The sequence below is a fragment of the Elaeis guineensis genome, chromosome 4 (genome assembly GCF_000442705.2).
Source record: "Elaeis guineensis isolate ETL-2024a chromosome 4, EG11, whole genome shotgun sequence".
Lineage (NCBI taxonomy): Eukaryota > Viridiplantae > Streptophyta > Magnoliopsida > Arecales > Arecaceae > Elaeis > Elaeis guineensis.
In genome coordinates, this window is record NC_025996.2 from 66,944,752 (window position 1) to 66,962,429 (window position 17,678).

The following is a 17,678-nucleotide window of genomic DNA, read 5'->3' on the forward strand; positions in this document are numbered from 1 at the left end:
AGCTAGAGTGTTGCCACCGTGTGATGTTACTACTACGTCCAAATTCATGCAACCACCACCTGATTGATTTGGCTAGACGACTTCATGTTGGTTTATGGGAGACACAAGTATGCATCCCTCCTCCCTAATGTAGAGTATACTCTGCCTACGGGTTTTCTTCTGATAGGTGTCTATAAAATGATGCCTACAAGGAGAATGGTGCGGAGGAAGATAGATTTGCCACTATTCCTTTGACACACACCAAGCTCCACCTCACCAAAGGAATTTAGTATGATAATGTGTGAGACTAAAATAAATACAAGAATCTATTCTCAATGTATGGTGATAATAAAGATGGAAAGGACGAGACTTTCTCTTCCTCCTTACTAAGGTTTTTATCTTGACCAATACATCAATTTATATCAATACCTAAAACTTACTGGTATAAGTTAACCTAAATATTGATTCATATAATCAATGGGTATATTATAACTTATTGGCTCATCACCTATCTCGATTGTATCCATTTTAATATCCAAAGTGGATCGGATTTGAATAAAAATTTTGATATCTAATTGGATCTGGATTTGAATTTGAATTTTAAATACTTCCTAAATTGGATCTGAATATCTAGCAAAAAATTCTAAAAAAAAAACTAATGTGAATTAGTGACCTCTGATTTGAATAACAAGCTCTCATTTGCCGGATTATAACATGCATTCTGTCTTATTAAAAGAGTTTACTTTCTACCAAAAAAAAAAAAAAAAAAGAGTTTACTTGACATCTTCACATAGCTCATGTTGTTAAATAATCATCTAATAAATATTATGACATTTCATAGATTAATCATTATTTTTATAAAAAATTTTTTTTATTTTTTTGATAAGAAATCATTTTCTCTTTGATTAAGAATAGAAATGAGCATGCTTTATTTCATTCCTTTTGATATTTTCAAATCCTTATTGTTAAAATATTTAAGAATTAATCTCTATGTATTCCTATATTTATATATAATTTTTCTTACAAGCTCTCTAAGAATATATAAATTTATGGTTATTTTTATTTACATGATAATTAACAAGTAAGAATGTCATTTGATTCAAAAACTACTAATATTTTTTTATTATACTTTTATCTTATATAATTCTTGATTTTAATATTTTAATACAGATTTGGTTGAATCAATGATCTGACCATTAACTAGGTCAATCTTCGTGTCGCTTTAATAATGATACCTTAAATCCTTGTATTTTGTGTGCAATTTGCATCGTGTGTTCTATTCTTATCCCTTATAATTATACAATTAATGTTAGTTTTCATCATAAAATTATGATAAAACTTTGGTTTATGTTTGAATAAAATCCGACTGATATCTATGTTAAAATAGAAAAAATTCTTATGATAGAAATGTTGAGTCTTTGATTCATAAAATATCTCTTTTGCATGTTCACCTATAATTCTTCTATTCCTTATGTTTGGCCTTCTATTAAAAAATTTTAGAAGCTTATATAGATTATATAACCTAGATAAAATCGATTCTTTTTTGAATCCCTATACATGTGATTTTTTTGAAATCTAATGATATTCTCTTTTTTTTTTTTGTACATAGTTCTTGATACAGTTCCATATTTTTATCTTCCTATAAACCTATAGAATAATTTTTTGTTCGTGCAAACCCAAAAAGAATGATGACTTTAAGTTGTACCAAGTCTAAAACCAAGTAGATTTATTTTTTGTCCCATATTTTTCTATTATATTTTCTTTCTATTTATATTTTTAATATGACTCTAAATCTTTAATTGATTGATCTAAAAATAATTTAGATTTTCTTTTTAATACAATTGTTATACGACGAGTTAAATATAGAGTATTTGATTTATATCAACATCCACTTAGAATAAATATAAATATTAATATTGATTTTCATTTAATATCCATATTCAAATCTATATTTTCTAAAAATACAAACACAAATATGAATATATTAAAACCATCCATATTCAATTTATTCCCAGCCCTTATTTAAAGATAACTTTTTTTACACGTATTTTTCTTAATATTAAAAAATTATTTTTTAAACAAATAGATTAAATTTTTAATTTTGGATAGATCTTTTTAAATAATTTTTGAGACGATTTTGTTACAAATTATTTGATTGTATACCATTGAAAAAAAGTTTATTGAAAATTTCACTATAAAACTAAATTATAAATAATTTCAACTATAGGAAAGAACAAAGAGGATAACTTCAATAAACTTGTCTTCATGCTTATAGAATTGAAAACTTATATTCTCTTCAGATGAAAGAAATCATTTTTACCCCTCGCAAAATTTTCTGTTAAATATGCTTATATTGCTCCCCTCGGCGGCCCCCACATCCGCACGGACCCACCCCCGCCGCCTTCCGGTCCATTAACTCGCGTCCCTTAACGGGTTAACTTCCATTCGTTCCCCTGACTCGGCCCATCGCCTGCGCCTTCTCTCGTCACTTCCACCTCCGCCTCTTGACCGCTCAATCACCGCCGGTGGAAAAAAAAAAAAAAAAGAAAAAGGAGTGGAGGCCACGGACCTCAGCTGGGTGTTCGTGCCGGTTTATCTACTAGCTGTTAAAGATCATTTCAGGTAAATCTATCTCTGCTCTGCATCTGTTCGTCAGAATGCCCCACTGAAGTGTTCCGTTCCTTTGAGCAGGTTCTCTCGATGGCCAGCTTTAAAGCTCAAAAGTTCCTCAGGTGAGCTAATCCAGCTATTTCCGTTCTCACTCTTCCATGTTGGTTTTACTTGTTTCCTCTTCCCCTTGTAATTTGTGGAAGAAGAAGGATCGTGGCATGCTTGATAACTCCTGTCGCTTGTGCTTTGAAAAGAGTGAAGGCAGATCTCAACTGATTAATTCACTGGGAAAAATAATCGAAATAGAAAGTTTCAATATTTTTGGTGTATCTTTGGTTTCTTTAGCTTGCCAACTCTATGAAATGTGTCGCAGAAAGTTTGAAGCCACACCAAATCATGACCTTTTTTTTTTTTCTGATGTTTGGATTGCTGTCCCACGTGTTTTTGATTGGTTATTTTCTCGAATTGATTCACTGATTCTAATACTTGTTCTTTATTATATTTTTGGTTTGATGCTCAGGAAAATTGGGTTGGGGAAGGAGGATCTTTACTTCTGGAAGCAGATGGGGAAGGCTATGCTCTACACGTACACAATCTTTGGACTTGCTTGGTTGTGGAACGAAACATCTCCACTTGGTTGGTGGACACTTAAGCCTCGGCCAAAGGTGAAACTTGCCCTTCATTTGTTTCATTTTGAGGAACATGTGCATGCTGACAACAATTCATTCCTTTGGATTAAGGATGCAAATCAACCTGCTCAGAACTTAGAAAACTAAATGCTGCTAGTATTTTCAATTGCATGTAGCACCTATTTTTTTTCTTCTGCTTCTTAAATTAAGTTTCCAATTTGTAATCATTAATGCTGAAAATTATGAACCTCCCATATCCAAGCAATTGTTTCTGCCTCTGCTTTCAGCATGAAGCTCATAGCATCATGATGCTAGACACTTATAATAGACATAGACAACACATTTATTGTTACATGCTTATCTTATATTGGAGACTCAATGGGATATTTGAAGAGGAATGTTAACTTTCGGTAGTTTGATGTCAAGAAGCTGAGTTAAATCATATGAGTTTACCAAACAAAATCTAAATATCTGTTTTCTTTTGATCTTTAAATGGGTATGCATGTATCTACATACATGTTTGCATGTGCACATCCATATTTAATTTTAGAAGTTATAACCTATCACTTGGAATTCCTAGGTTTTTGTTGGGGTCAATGTGATGGTACAGTTTATTCAAAGACAGTCAGCAGCAACAACAATTTTTTTGAGTGAGATATGCCCCATATGCTTGTCTTCATTGTGGTTTTGTGTGAAGTTTATTGCAAAAGTTAAAAAGTAGCAGAATCCAAGCAGGGAATACAAATCATCAGATCTACTTTCCCAATAACCTTAGATCATTCAAAGTCCAGCAGAGGGTAAAAACTGCAAGACTTTTTACCTAATAGTATAATCTCACTGTTTATTATTGCCTTAGGCATCAAGAAATTGCCAAGGATTGAACATGTCAAGAGTCAAAAACACCATGTTATACGATAAGATGTTCAAGTCTTCAATATGCTGGGATCTATTTTGTATGGCTCTGCTTTCTGATTGCATCTATTACTCTGCTATTTATTGGGTTTAACCGACATATGGTTGGTATTAGAACATTTACATTGTATTTAGAGGGCTCAGTTGTGTGGACAAGGTGGTGAATCAACTAAAAAGTTGTATGTGGGCCCTTATTGAAGGGCTCTCCAATAGGAAAACAACAAAAAGAAGAGATAAAAGAGGGAGGGAGGCAGGAGAATGTTCCAAACCCCTTGGGCATCCATATGATACCTTCCCACCTGATCTTTCTCTTCTTCTTTCTTTCCCTAATGCATTCATTTAGCATTCATGTTAGGATTTCTTTTAATGTTTTGTAAGAATCTGCTTACTTATATGAGTTATAACCTGTTCATAACACAAGCGATAGAAAAGATTTTTGGCATTTTCTTGTTTCTTTCATCTCTAATTATTGTTCTCCTCTCTTTAAATCCCTTTTCTTGTGCCTCTTCCACATTATCTTTGTTCTTATAAATTTAAAATCTATTCCCTACTAAGTACTTGTTTTTAAAGATATGGTCATATCTAATTTGATTTTAACATCATTTCAACAAATTAAAATAATCTCCATGATTTAATTCTACCTTGGATTGCATCACTATGGCTTTTCTAGATACTTAGAACACTAATTTATCCACAAACTCACCTCTTTTTAGTGATGTTGATATTTGTAAACCTTAAGAGTGAAAGCACAAGTGAGATAGTTTTAGTATACTAGTGGAAGCAGAAAATGGGAAAGGAATAACTCAGCTCAGCTCGGCTAAACCTTTATCCCAAACTTGTTGGGGTTGGCTCCATGAATTTTTTTCTATCACAGCAGGAAAGGAAGAAGGGGTGATTTAATCGATGAGGTTATACTTTGAAGATCAACATGCAAATAGAAGTAAACTGGATTGAAGAACCCTTCATTGGTAAAGAAAATTCTCTCAAAAAGAATTTTATAAATATCCCAAAAGCCTACTACATATAATGTATTAGACACATATAAATAGGACATGATCTCTTAGCCCCAATAAATCATTTGACTTCTCATTGAAAAACTCCAACGGGCTCCTCTCTTAGCTAAGAACAACCCCTATATCCACATGCAAAGCATTACACTCCACTTCTAAAAGCTTCTCAAAATCTTGCAACGTGAGAATTGGAGCTTCAGTCATCAATGTTTTGATCTGCTCAAAGGCCATTTGTGCTGATTTTGTCCCTCAAAGCTAGCTCCTTTCAAGCATTCAGTGATAGAACTTATGATGGAAATTAAATTCCTTATAAGCTCTTGTAAAAGGATGCTAGCTCATGAAAACTATGAATATCTCACATCGATTGTGGTGTAGGCACTCATTTATCGTTTGCACTTTCTTGGGATCCAATTTTAAGCCATCTACTGACACAACAAAACCAAGAAACACTGCCTCGTTGCACAAGAAAGAGTATATCTTCAAATTGATATAGAGTTTACCTTGCGAAGAATCTCCATAACTTGGTATAAATGAATCAAATGTTTTTCTCTAGTTTGAGTATAAACCGATATGTCATCACAGTATATAACTACAGATGATCCCAAGAAAGGTTTAGGTACCTCTATCATAACTTGTATAAAGGTGCTAGGGGCATTAGACAGTCCAAACGGCATCACTAGCCACTGATAAAGTCCATCCAGTGTTTTGAAGTCAACCTTCCATTCATCACTACCAATCTGATTTGGTGATAATCACTTCTTAAATCAATCTTAAAACACTCTAGAACCCATCAATTGATCGAGCAAGTCTTCCAGGTAAGGAGTAAAAAATCAGTATCTGACAATTATCTTGTTTATGGCATGGTTTCCCACATACATCCTCCATGAGCCATCCTTTTTGGGTGTAAGCAAAGGCTGGAGTAGCACAAGGACTTTTGCTTTCGCACACCATGGCCCTTGCAATTAGGTCCTCTAGGTCACATGATCTGATCGGAGAGAGAAGAAAGTAATTCCTTTAAATTGCCAATCCGGATATCTCAAAGAAAATAGCAACAAAATAAGAGAATTTTCAAAGTAGGGTTCTAAGACATTTCTACTTTCATTGTAGTTTTGTAAAACTGATATACATAACCATTATTCATATGAGTGAGGTCCACTCATTTGGAATCTGGGTCAAACTTCTCTTTTGGTTAAGTGAGAAAAGATTTCCTAAAAAAGTAAGAAATTTTCATTGTGATAAGATTCATCCTAGAGGGACCTCCGCTCCTACATCAACTGTCTCCTATCATATAACCTAATTCCTCCTAGATAGAGAGATATGTCCACTAAAAGTTTTATCCAAAAGGGAAAGTTTTACTTTGACCACTTCATTTTGAGGTTGAGAATTGTTGAACCTCAATATTTAGCAAGGTGAGACGAACCCTTGCAAGGTGGCTGTACCCTGATAGTACTCATTGAGAGCTTCATTTTGGCACTAGGAATGCTAAAAACAAACACATTATGAGAAAGTGATGGCCTCTAGAAGTTTTAGCTCCAGTTTAGTGCCCACAGTATGATGTTACCCTCATGGTACCCAAAGAGGTCATATTGGTCCAAGATGGGTTAGGCAATCCTCTTGGATCAGGACTCCTCTTGTTTGGGGAATTTAGCTCCAATTTAGTGCTGAAATTTGTAGACTTACTATTTGCAAACAAAGTATCTAGATCTGCTTTCAGTCAATTCTTGTCACATCATGAAATTCATAGATAGAGACAGCATATGTATTCTTGCATCTACATCTTGTATTGAAAAATCAGTAGGATATACCAAGAGGAACATGAGCTTTTGAGAGTTTGATGTGAAGAAGCTAAGCTAAATCATTTGGGCTTACAAACCAAACTTAAGATATACAATTTATTAGCTTTTAATATGGGAGGGATGTATCTGCATAGATATTTACATACACACATGTGTGTTCAATTTTAGCAGTTATAGCCTATCAATTAGAATTCTGAGGTTTTTGTTGAGGCTATTGTGATGGGTACAATCTATTTGAAGATACTCACTAGAGAGAATGTTTTTTGTTTTCCTGCAAGGTATGCTCCATTGGCATGTAATCTTCTTGATTTCGCAAGAATTTTATTGGCAAAATAAAGAGTAGAATATGTGCAGGAAACATAGTCTACTCCGCAAAGACCTAACGATCACCCAAAATCCAAAAGAAAGAAAAATGGAAAAGCTCTAACCTTACATTATAATCTTGCTATTATGAATTTATGATTGTCTTGGCATCAAGAAAAGGCTGAGGATTCATCTTATCAAGAGTCAAAAAACCTGTAATGTGATCAGATGTTTAATCTTCATTATTCTGGTGTGTATTTTATTAGGCTCTGTTGTCAGTTTGCAATTATTATTTTGCTATTTATTGGTTTATTTGATGTATGGTGGAGATTAGAACATCTCTATCACAATTAGAGGGTTTACAGGAGTCGGTGGGATAAGTTAAAAGAGTCACCTCATTGTTGAGTTGCATTTGGGACCTTATTGACTGGTCAACAGGAAAACAAAGCAAAAGAAGAGAGAATAGAGAGAGGGGTATGCAAGGACAATCCAAACTGCCTAGGCATCGATATGATCTCAACCCATCCTCTCTCTCTTATTTCTTTCTTTCCCTTGGCTAACCACTTTATGAAGCATATTTTAAGGATTTCTTTTGGTGTTTTGTTTAGGATTTGTTTATTTATACAAGTCAAAAGCTGTATATGACAGCGGTCATGGATGATAGAAAAGATTTTTGGCACTTTCTTTTTTGTTTTATCTCTTATTATTCTCCTCTCCCCTTTCTAAATCCTTTTCTCATGCTGCTTATACATCTTCTCCTGTCTTAGTGAACTTTTTAAATATTTTTTCCTGCTGAATACTTGTTTTGAAGGGGAAAAATCAGATCTAATTTGATTTCAACATTATTTCTGTGAGTTAAAAATAATTTCTGCTGTTCAATTCTACCTTGAGCCACATCACCAAGTGGAATTTCCAGATACTTAGTGTAGTATTAACATCAACTCTCTTTAGAGATGATATTGATATTTGTAAACCGTTAATCTAAAAGCACAAGACATATAGCTTCAACAGATTAGCTGAGTATCAAAATGGAAAAGAAAATGAGACTATCATTTTAAGCTTTTAAACCTTTGATGCGATGTTGTGAATCCAAATGCATATCTTGATATGTTACCTACTAACTATGAAAATGAAGTTATAGAGGAAAGGTTTATGCTTGATATTCATAAATGCAACTTGACCTGGTCTCGATTGTTTACTTGATGTATGATGTATAATTTTTCTGTTGCACCCCTCACTGTTTTTCCACAAACCTTATTAATTATACTTTGAAGTTATGTCATCAACAAAAAAAAAGGAGGTCACAAAGGGATTTGAGTTGTTGAAATAATCCAACTCCCTTAAGACCTTGGCCTTATCTTGATCCATAAATAATCCAACCTAGAAATGGACCTTATCTGTACTTATCAGGCATGCATCTAGTCCTTACCTGACATCTATACTTGATCTTAGCTGGACCTGACCTAGTGGTTGGTGGGCCTCGGGTTAAAATTTGCACCCAAACCCATCAATGGTTATGGTTGCAAGTTATGAGGTACCCGGACCCAACCCATAGCATGTCAGCATGGACTATTATGTCACACTTATTATTCGTACCTGATGGAGTAAACAAAAATCTGCCCATCAACTTTACCTTGCCCTAGTTATTTCTTCTGTGGCTATAAGTGTAACTGCATATCTCATTACATGGTATGTTGCACACTGTATTTTGGCCTTATCAACATCATGTTGCATTATCGTACATACCAAGAGCATAGATACTCGGCCAAACTTTCCAAAACTAAATAGTAATATTATCTAAAATGTTAGTTTGTGTTTTAGAGTTATTGATGTGATATCCTGTTTCATGATGTTTATGGTGGGCAAATGTAAGAATATGATCAAATCGTGTGTGTTGAGAACATTTAATGAGTAAATGGATCTGTTTCAAAAGTTTCACAATAAAACTATGATAATGATTTGATTTAACATAAACTATGGCTTCTAAAGTATGCTAGTTCACATGTAGCCTTTTTAATATCATGATTCACTTTTTGTTAGGGCTTGAGCCCGGATTTGTATCACTAGCGTCACTAAAGGTATCCACCCAAGTGAAGCTTGCCTAAACGTTACTTTTTTAAAGGTTTTGACCCATTTTCTTTCCTTGTTTGAGCCCCTTATGGGATTTTTGGATGGTAGCTAAATTTGCAACCATCAATAGCATGTGCATCGATAAATGACTACTAACGGATTTGTTGATGGCAACAAGTGGCAACAGAAGTGGTTAATGCCCAATACATACACACATACATGCATGCAACGCACATATGTACATACATACATCACATATATACATATACACATACGTACATACATATATACATATACATACATGCATGCATGCATGCATACTTACATATATATATATATATATATATATATATATATATATATATATATATATAGATAGATAGATAGATGAGAGAGAGAGAGAGAGAGACTTGGCTACACTCGAGTGAATCTCCACTTAACTTTTGTCAGGACTACATTGGACAATGGGAACCTTATTTCAATGATCTAAGCTGTTGGATGTGATTTACTAACTTAAAGTGCTTACATCTAAAAAATTATATATTTAAAGACCCCTAGCCTATGCATCAAGTGGTCAAAAAACTGGACAATCTGAATAAATTAAATGATGTGTTGTTTTGATCACTTGATGTATAGGCTAGGATTTTTTAAATTACATCAAATGACTTGGATCATCAATATGAGACCCGTATTATCTAATATAGACTTGACCGGATTTAAGTGGAGATCCACTTGGTTGGTTTTCCCCAAGCAAACACTTAGGTGCCTAGGTGCTTGCCTAGGCCATAAAGGGGGTTCATTTCCTAGCCTCCCCTATGTAGTTTGTCTTTAAGATTAATGAGCAAAGAAACACCTCATATAAAAGTAATAATGGCCCCAATAACAAGTTACATATCTTGGTTGACTTGAGTCCAGCATGCATTATTTTTTTTAGGCCATTTTGATGCATCCCCTATTCGTTTGGCATCTCCACACAAGTGGAAGGAGGTGTTGAGGAGTGAAGACAGTCTTGGGAGAAATGAATGGATTAGGGAACTTGCTAATCCCACCATTTTGTGGTTCTTGAGAGATCATGCCATTGAAAAGGTTACTTTTTTTTATGATGCCTAAATATCATACCATTGAAAAGGTGACATATTTTATGTCCCTCATAGGTTGTAATTGTGAAACTTTCTCTTCCTTGTTCTTCGTACTTGCCCCTTTGCTTGTCTATCATGAGTTTATCTCTATTCATTTTGATACCTGACAATATTGACAAGATTTGTCTTGATAAGTGAGCTAGATCTGTTACTATTAATGGAGGCAAAATACATGATGCTTAAATTTTACCTTCTGCCCATTTATAGTCGTGTTTGTTTAGCCTTTGCCACTAGTAGAAGGGATGCCAAATGAAATGGCTTGTGGAGTATAGAGGAAATAAACAGAAGAAATAGGACCATTCAAAGGGCATGGAGAGGGCAAAAGAGAAGGTCTCTTAGCATGGGTGTCATATTCCGAATCTTGTAATATTGAAATCCAACATGCACAATTGGATCATGGGAGATGCTAATCATTTCAGGTATCTTCTCCAATATTTACACATCGGGCTGAATGCATTGCTTATGACCTATTGGTGCAACTAAAGCAATCAAAATTGAAGATCAGGCATTATTGGTGACCTAAAAGAAAATTAGCTGCAAAAGATTTAGATGCTTCAGTCGATCTGTTGTACTTCTAATCTACTTTGTTGTATTTTCAGGTATTATATTTCTTAGGTTTGGTTTTAGGTGGTTCGAAGTGCTACTTTGACTCACTGTAGGTAATAGATGGTTAAGATTTGATCCTACCATAGTTTCCCTTTTTTATCTTGTCCTCACCCAAACCATGTCAGCATCAATTTACTCTTTTCATTGGTGAGCATCAACTTTTATCGAAGACTCAATGACCAGATAAAGAAATAACAGCTGAAGTTCGTTTTAAGGAGTGGAGGGGCGTGCAGTTCTTCTGTTGAGTTTCAAAAATGTAGGCAGGGACTAGAAAATAGGAGAAGAGTAACATGGAAAAGGGGGAAGGGGGTGCAGTAGAGAGAGTAAGCAGCCAGGCCTATGCCTTTCACCCCATTTTCCTCTCATATCCAATCACCCATGGAAACTTATCCATTTTTTACTGCTTTGTACCATTTTCTTCAATTTTTTGATCAATATCTGCTGACTCGATTGAGACTACAATATTGGTTCCATTTTTCTTAACAATTTTCAGCATCAAGATAAAACATCATATTGAAATTAAAATGGGATCCTAGGGCTCTATGGGAGGCTTGACATAGGAAATTACTAGATCACAGACAAAATTATTAGCAAAAGATCTTGTTTTCATGATTGTTTCAGAAGTTACACTGTTAAACTGCTAGGTGTCTAATAGACATCTTTGCATGCTGTAGCTATGTGCATGTTTCTGTAAAAGGTGTTGAATGATCTTTAGTGAATAATTATATTGCATATTCTCTATACTCGTTTGAAGTAGATTAGTTTTAGGATAGCATTCTGATCCTATAATATCAACTCTTGGGTTACACACAATGTCAGTCCATTCTTCAGATTAAACTACAAAAACAAAGAAATGGATCTTTTTTTTACTTTTCCTCTTTTTATGTTACATGTGCATGCGCTTATCTCTCTATGCAATTCTGTAGTTAATAATTAAGCATAGGGATGGTGTCGTAATCCTATCTTTGTAACATAATATCAACTTTTTGGTTTCATATCGATGTTAGTCTATTTTTTAGGTCAAACTACAAGACAAGTGTGAATTGTTTTTACTTTTTCCCCTTCTTTTGTCTGTCTGCACACTCATGCATATGTGCATGTATTCATTTGTGTGCATTCATGCATGTGTGTGCATCCATTTGCATTTCTATTAACATCATATTGAAATTAAAAGAGTCTCGTTATTACTTCTGCCCTTCTTTTATATGTGTGCACACACACACATGCATGTGTTTTCGTGCATGTCCATGTGAGCGTGTGATGCATGCATGTCCATGTGCTCGTGTGCATCTATGTGTTGGAGGGAGGTGGTGGTGTCTGGTCTCACAAATCAGATGCTGGGTTCTTAGGGACTAAGCATTTTTCAAGAAAAGTTCATCCAGATGTTGGTCTCTTTTTTCAAGACACTGTAGAACATGACCACCAGATTTTTCTGGCAAAACAGCATTTTAAACACAGAACAGTCGAAAGCAGGTAATTGCATTAGTTTTTCTCTTACCAAAATGTTGTACCAGTTTCATCTTGATTTGTGAGTTTGTCTTAGCACATGATCAGCTTGGTTACGTTAATGTGGTTATGATGAACATGCAGAGGACTCGGTATGCTTATCCTTTCTTCTTTCATAAAAGGTGAACATTTGCTTGTTCGTATGAGCATCATATTATGATTCCTTGTGATTAATGAGTAGCTTTTTCAGCAAAAAAAAAAAAAAAAAACTGCATTCCATTGGTATATTTAAAAAATTTTATTGGCAGCAGTTGCCTCCAATTTTTGTTTCAACATGATAGCATATCTTGCAAAAAGAAAGTGATTTTGTTGTTCATTAGATAGCAAATTATGAAGGCAATTACCATTGTGTCCAGGAAGAGAGAGAGATGGCTCATCTGTATGAGCGTAGGAGGTTTCCCTACCCAGGTGACCAGGAGGCAGTTGAGGAATTCATTAAAAGTGGGGGCACTCTTGGCACCACCATTGGACCCAAAGGATTTATAGATTCTGACAAGGATTCTGATAACATGCAGAAGCAATTGCAGTCTAAGAAATTTGAACAGGAAGCTCAGAAGTTATGGTTCCGCATGAGGAATGAGGTCATATCAGAGCTCCAAGAGAAGGGTTTTGATGTTGAGTAAAGATGCTTAACGGAGGAAAAAAGATTGAAGAGGCTTGAACCAAGGCAAGCAGAAGACCATGTATTTACCAAACTGTTTCAAGGGGATACTAATATTTTGGTTTTGCTTGTGTCTGTTCAGTTTCTTTTTGTGTGCTTCTTTAGTTATTTAGCTTGGTGGGTCAAAATTGGTATGGCATGAAATGAAACTTATTGTATTTAAGAAATTTACCATATTGCTCACCTGCAAGAACACGAGTAGAATTTATGATGCTGCTGGTATGCCATTTTCAGAGTCTAAAACCAACAGTTGATGTATGTTGGTGTAATGCGGATTCTTTTGCCTACGGGGTGGAAGAGCGGTAAACTACATAGCAGTGTGGCGGGTTCTCTTCTATATCTCCCCATGTTCCAGTGAAAGTGAGATTTGAGTTCCAGTCTCTTGATGCAACTACTAGAGACTACTTGATTGTCTACCACTTTATGCCTTCGGTCTTTGTCCACTGCTCGTCTTTCTGTGATTTCAACTTTGCATAGCTTTGATGCATTACGAAGCACAATGAATTTGATAAAACTAGAATGTCCCAGGGGAAGTGAATGCATTTTCTTTCTTTTTCTTTTTTGTTCCCCTCTAAAGGTTGATGAGTTTTATTAGAACAAATAGCAAATCCTAGTGAAAATTTTCGGACCTTTGACCTTGTAGTTAACAATGCATGACCTTTGAAATAATGAAAGGAGATGAGAGACCCATAGGAAGTTTAACAGCTTGGCCATCCTATATCATGTGTGAATTGTAGTTTGAACACCAATTCCTGGAGCCATTAAACTACGCGGACTTCTGAATCTTTATATGTTTTTTTTTTTTTTTTTAAATAATGTTTCAGGAACCTAAATCTAATATTGGCATAGGGTGTGAGCTGGTAAGGAAGTCAATTTGTTAAGTCTTTAATTTTTGGGTTTTGAACAATAGGGTCAAAACGACCGCAAAGCATGGCATATGGGGTAGGACCCATGTGTCCAAGCAAGGAAAGAGTGTATACAGTATCCAAATTATTAATATATTTAGTATCCAAATTATATACAACATCTAGATTATTAGTTATTAATAAATTGATTAATTATTCTGTTGCATAATTTATGATATTATGATGAGATGCTTTATATATTAGCGGAGACCCCTGCGAACTTGGCTTATGATTCAGGATTAGCGGCATGATATTAATTATTCAAAAAAATATTAACCATTGTCTGATGGCTTTATTAATAAAGGGTTAGATTCTCTAATGAACTAATTAACCGGATGAAGAATGGAAGGCTAAACTATTAGAAAGATGACTATTGAGAAAAATATGGAATATTGAATACTCACTCCATGGTTCCAAGTTACTATAACATTCACAACGTGGCCTCCAAACCTCTTACAAGGAATTGCTGCCTTTTTGATCCAAAAAAAAATGTTGCCTTATAATCAACTTAAAGTCTTTCCTTTTCAGAAAAAAGAAAGAAAAATTAAAGATAATCAACCACAAGTCTTTGAAAAAAGAATCATAACCTCCAAAAAACTTTATATCATCATCAGAAAGGAGGGAATTCCATACTATTTTTAATTTTGTAAATTAAAAGCTTAACAGTAATCTTTACAATAGGATCCTTTCTTCATAGACTTTTATCTTTCACTACTAACTAGCACCAAGATACTCATGCAGCAGTAGAATCCCAAGACCACAACTACAAAACAAACAAATAAAAGAAAACATTAACTGTGGACTACATTATCATCTCAAAAAACACTTTGTACTAGGTAGCATAACCCTAAGACCACAACTACAAAACATAATATGGGGAAAAAAAAAAGACATGGTGAACTTTATACTTGATAAAACAAGAAATCTAGTAATCTCTCCTCATTTCCAAACCATAGAAATTAAAGAATTTGAAAGGTCAACTTCTTCCAAGGTGTGACTACTTTCATATTCCAGAATCTTCGATAATAGCTTGCACAAACTGAAACTAGTGCACATTGCCCTCTTCCACCTGAGAGGAACAAAATGACCAGAGCAACTTTATTGGATCGCTATATAGAAAATTCCTCTGAAGTCTTCGCCCATCTGGGAGACAAATGCCGATTTTACAACCTCCTTCTCAGCTTTCGGTTATTTGGGAAGATGGAGATGCTCCAAGTCTGCATTCGAGCAAGCCTTTGCTTCTTTATTGGTGCTGATCTTATCACTTATGGAAGCTGGCTTAAACATAAAAGCCTGAATTCGCTGCTGCTTACAAGAAGGAACATCATGATGCTCCTTTGGACCTCCATCCACAAATGGGAGCAGATCCTTAAACAACTTCTCTGCTGTTCTCATACCATTCCATGACTTCATCTTCTCTTCAGTGATGGGATTGATCACAAGAATTGCAGATAATGAGACCAACTTGTAGGAGGAGTGCACCTTCTTCCCCTCATCAGTGCCATGTTTCACTTGCCAGAAGACAAAATTTTTCTGGATCATCTGCACCATCATCTCATTTGACAATATATCTCAGTTGAGCAAATGGAAATTGAATTCTTCCATGTTCTATAGGTTTACAAGCAGCCACCTATTTCCACCACTGGCCTCCACCTTGGCATTGTGGATAGAACCATGAAACATGAGACAAGATGGCAGATGAAACAATGAAGCAAAACTGCAACTTGAATCACTATTATCCGATTTCTAGGCACTCGATTCCTTGTCAGAATTTTGAGAGGAAAGAGAAGGAGCAGGACCATACAAAACCTCTCTTTTCACCGGTATTGGATGATGAACTCCATCACGTCCTGCTCCATCATCAGTGCAGGTAGTCCCAAGCTTGGCTTCGGGGAAAAATATATCGACGGCATCCTCTAGCCTCCAGTTGGTCACCTGCAGATAGTTGATGGCAGCACCGGAGGACATGCCCGTAGCGCTCTCCAAGAAGGAAGAAATTAAGGTTTTCTTCTTGCTGGAACTCGAAAAATTTTCCATGGGATCAGGTCTCATTTTTCTGATGCTAATCCCACCAGATGCAGGGTACATGCATGTATTTATAAGTGTTATTCCTAGTTTGATTCATCTTTAAGTCGACTTGTGGTTCCAAGTTGATTCAAAGCAGTAATTTCTTAGAAGACTCAGAATTGGACGTACAGTTTTCCACCGGCTTGGGTTACAAGGGAGTGGGTTGGATCGGGATTTAGCTACACCACTTCCGCTCCCCCCCCCCCTCTACACATTGATAACTCCTTTCCCTTCAACCAATAAAGCTTTGGCTTGAGACGGTGATGTTGAACTCCGTTGCTTACCCAGTCCCTTGGGTTTAATAGGTGATTGTTTACGCTTCACCTTTAAACTGCAATAAAGAACACCAAACATGATGATGAATTTGTAGCCACCTCCATAGGTAAGACACCCCAATGTGAACAGAGATAGTAGGCCTATATCCAGTATCAAACATAGGATTTGGTTGAGCAATATCTATACTTGGAGTACCTATAGGTCTTTTCAATTTTTTAGTCTCAAATTTCTCTTGCCACAACATTATGGGATCAATAGATAGACCCATCTGTACATTATCACACTACAAATAAGGTCCCAGATCCATGACAGCCTCTTTCTCTTCAACCACCAAAGCTTTAGCTTGAGGCAGTGATATTGAACTCCGTTGCTTACCCAGCCACAGGTTTAGTAGGTGATCGTTTACGCTTCACCTTTAAAGCTGCTACTAAGAACACCAAACATCAATACAAATATATTAAAAGAGAATACAATAAGAGACACACGTCGATTGAAGAAGATATCATATTTTCTCTCTTTGGATCATATTGTTCTTCTATTGCAGATAAGTAGGGTATTGGATTATCCTATGCTGTTCTTCTACCACAGATGAGGACCTCACGATGTGATGTACTTTAAATATGATATGATATGCAAATCCTATTTTGATCCTTTGGTTCAGAGAAAAAAATAGCATTATACGATATATGTGGAACCAAAATGGACGTAGGAAAGAAATCAAGATTACTTTCCTGCCACATATGCTACATCCGTTGATAATCGGCCACATCGGATGATTGGATTGATTGATTTGATTGAGACGAGATCGAATTTTGTGCATGGACGGAATCGGAAGCTCATCGACAGTAGATCATTTTAAGATCAAGGAAAGATTTATACAGTAACTTTAAATAATTTAGAGCAGATCATCCTTATGTAATACATGTGTCTCGACACTATTTATCCTCATCGATGGGGGAGGTGTAGCACATGCTCCTCGGCCTTTTTTTCTTCCAATAGAGCCGCCTTCCTCTTTCCATGGAAGGTTAGGATGAAGAAATAGTAAGGAGGGTTGCTATTTTGAACAGCACTTCATTTCTCCATTTTGATAAAGGTATGCCAGAGAAATACTTTAAAAAAATAAGATAGAAGAATAGAAAAAATTATGTGTGATTATTTTTTTTTCTTTTTTTCTCTCGATATTAAGGGACATGTGGTGGACATCCTCTC

At 35.4% G+C, this 17,678-nt stretch overlaps 2 protein-coding genes across 2 annotated transcripts; one reads left to right on the plus strand and one right to left on the minus strand.

Annotated features, from left to right (window-relative positions):
• The first annotated feature begins 2,404 nt into the window (after positions 1-2,404).
• Positions 2,405-13,448, plus strand: LOC105034566 (uncharacterized). The gene is made up of 4 exons (XM_010909776.4): positions 2,405-2,601; positions 2,671-2,711; positions 3,110-3,254; positions 12,917-13,448. Exons 2-4 carry the CDS (start codon positions 2,680-2,682, stop codon positions 13,181-13,183), a joined length of 444 nt encoding a protein of 147 aa, XP_010908078.1. The 5' UTR covers positions 2,405-2,601; positions 2,671-2,679; the 3' UTR covers positions 13,184-13,448.
• Positions 13,449-15,314: 1,866 nt separating this feature from the next.
• LOC140857365 (plant UBX domain-containing protein 16-like) lies at positions 15,315-16,214 on the minus strand. The gene is made up of 2 exons (XM_073256151.1): positions 15,936-16,214; positions 15,315-15,668 (listed from the first exon to the last, which is right to left on the minus strand). The coding sequence occupies exons 1-2, from the start codon at positions 16,212-16,214 to the stop codon at positions 15,315-15,317; spliced, it is 633 nt and encodes a 210-aa protein (XP_073112252.1).
• Between the last annotated feature and the right edge of the window lie 1,464 nt (positions 16,215-17,678).

What these genes read in the sequence shown, in the direction of transcription:
- LOC140857365 (XM_073256151.1), bottom strand. Translation starts at nt 16,214, where the DNA reads ATGTACCCTGCATCTGGTGGGATTAGCATCAGAAAAATGAGACCTGAT. An exon ending in CAATACCGGTGAAAAGAGAG is followed by an intron (nt 15,669 to 15,935) that starts GTTTTGTATGGT and finishes ATGATGGTGCAG; the next exon opens with ATGATCCAGAAAAATTTTGT.
- LOC105034566 (XM_010909776.4), top strand. Translation starts at nt 2,680, where the DNA reads ATGGCCAGCTTTAAAGCTCAAAAGTTCCTCAG. An exon ending in AAAGCTCAAAAGTTCCTCAG is followed by an intron (nt 2,712 to 3,109) that starts GTGAGCTAATCC and finishes TTTGATGCTCAG; the next exon opens with GAAAATTGGGTTGGGGAAGG. An exon ending in CACTTAAGCCTCGGCCAAAG is followed by an intron (nt 3,255 to 12,916) that starts GTGAAACTTGCC and finishes CATTGTGTCCAG; the next exon opens with GAAGAGAGAGAGATGGCTCA.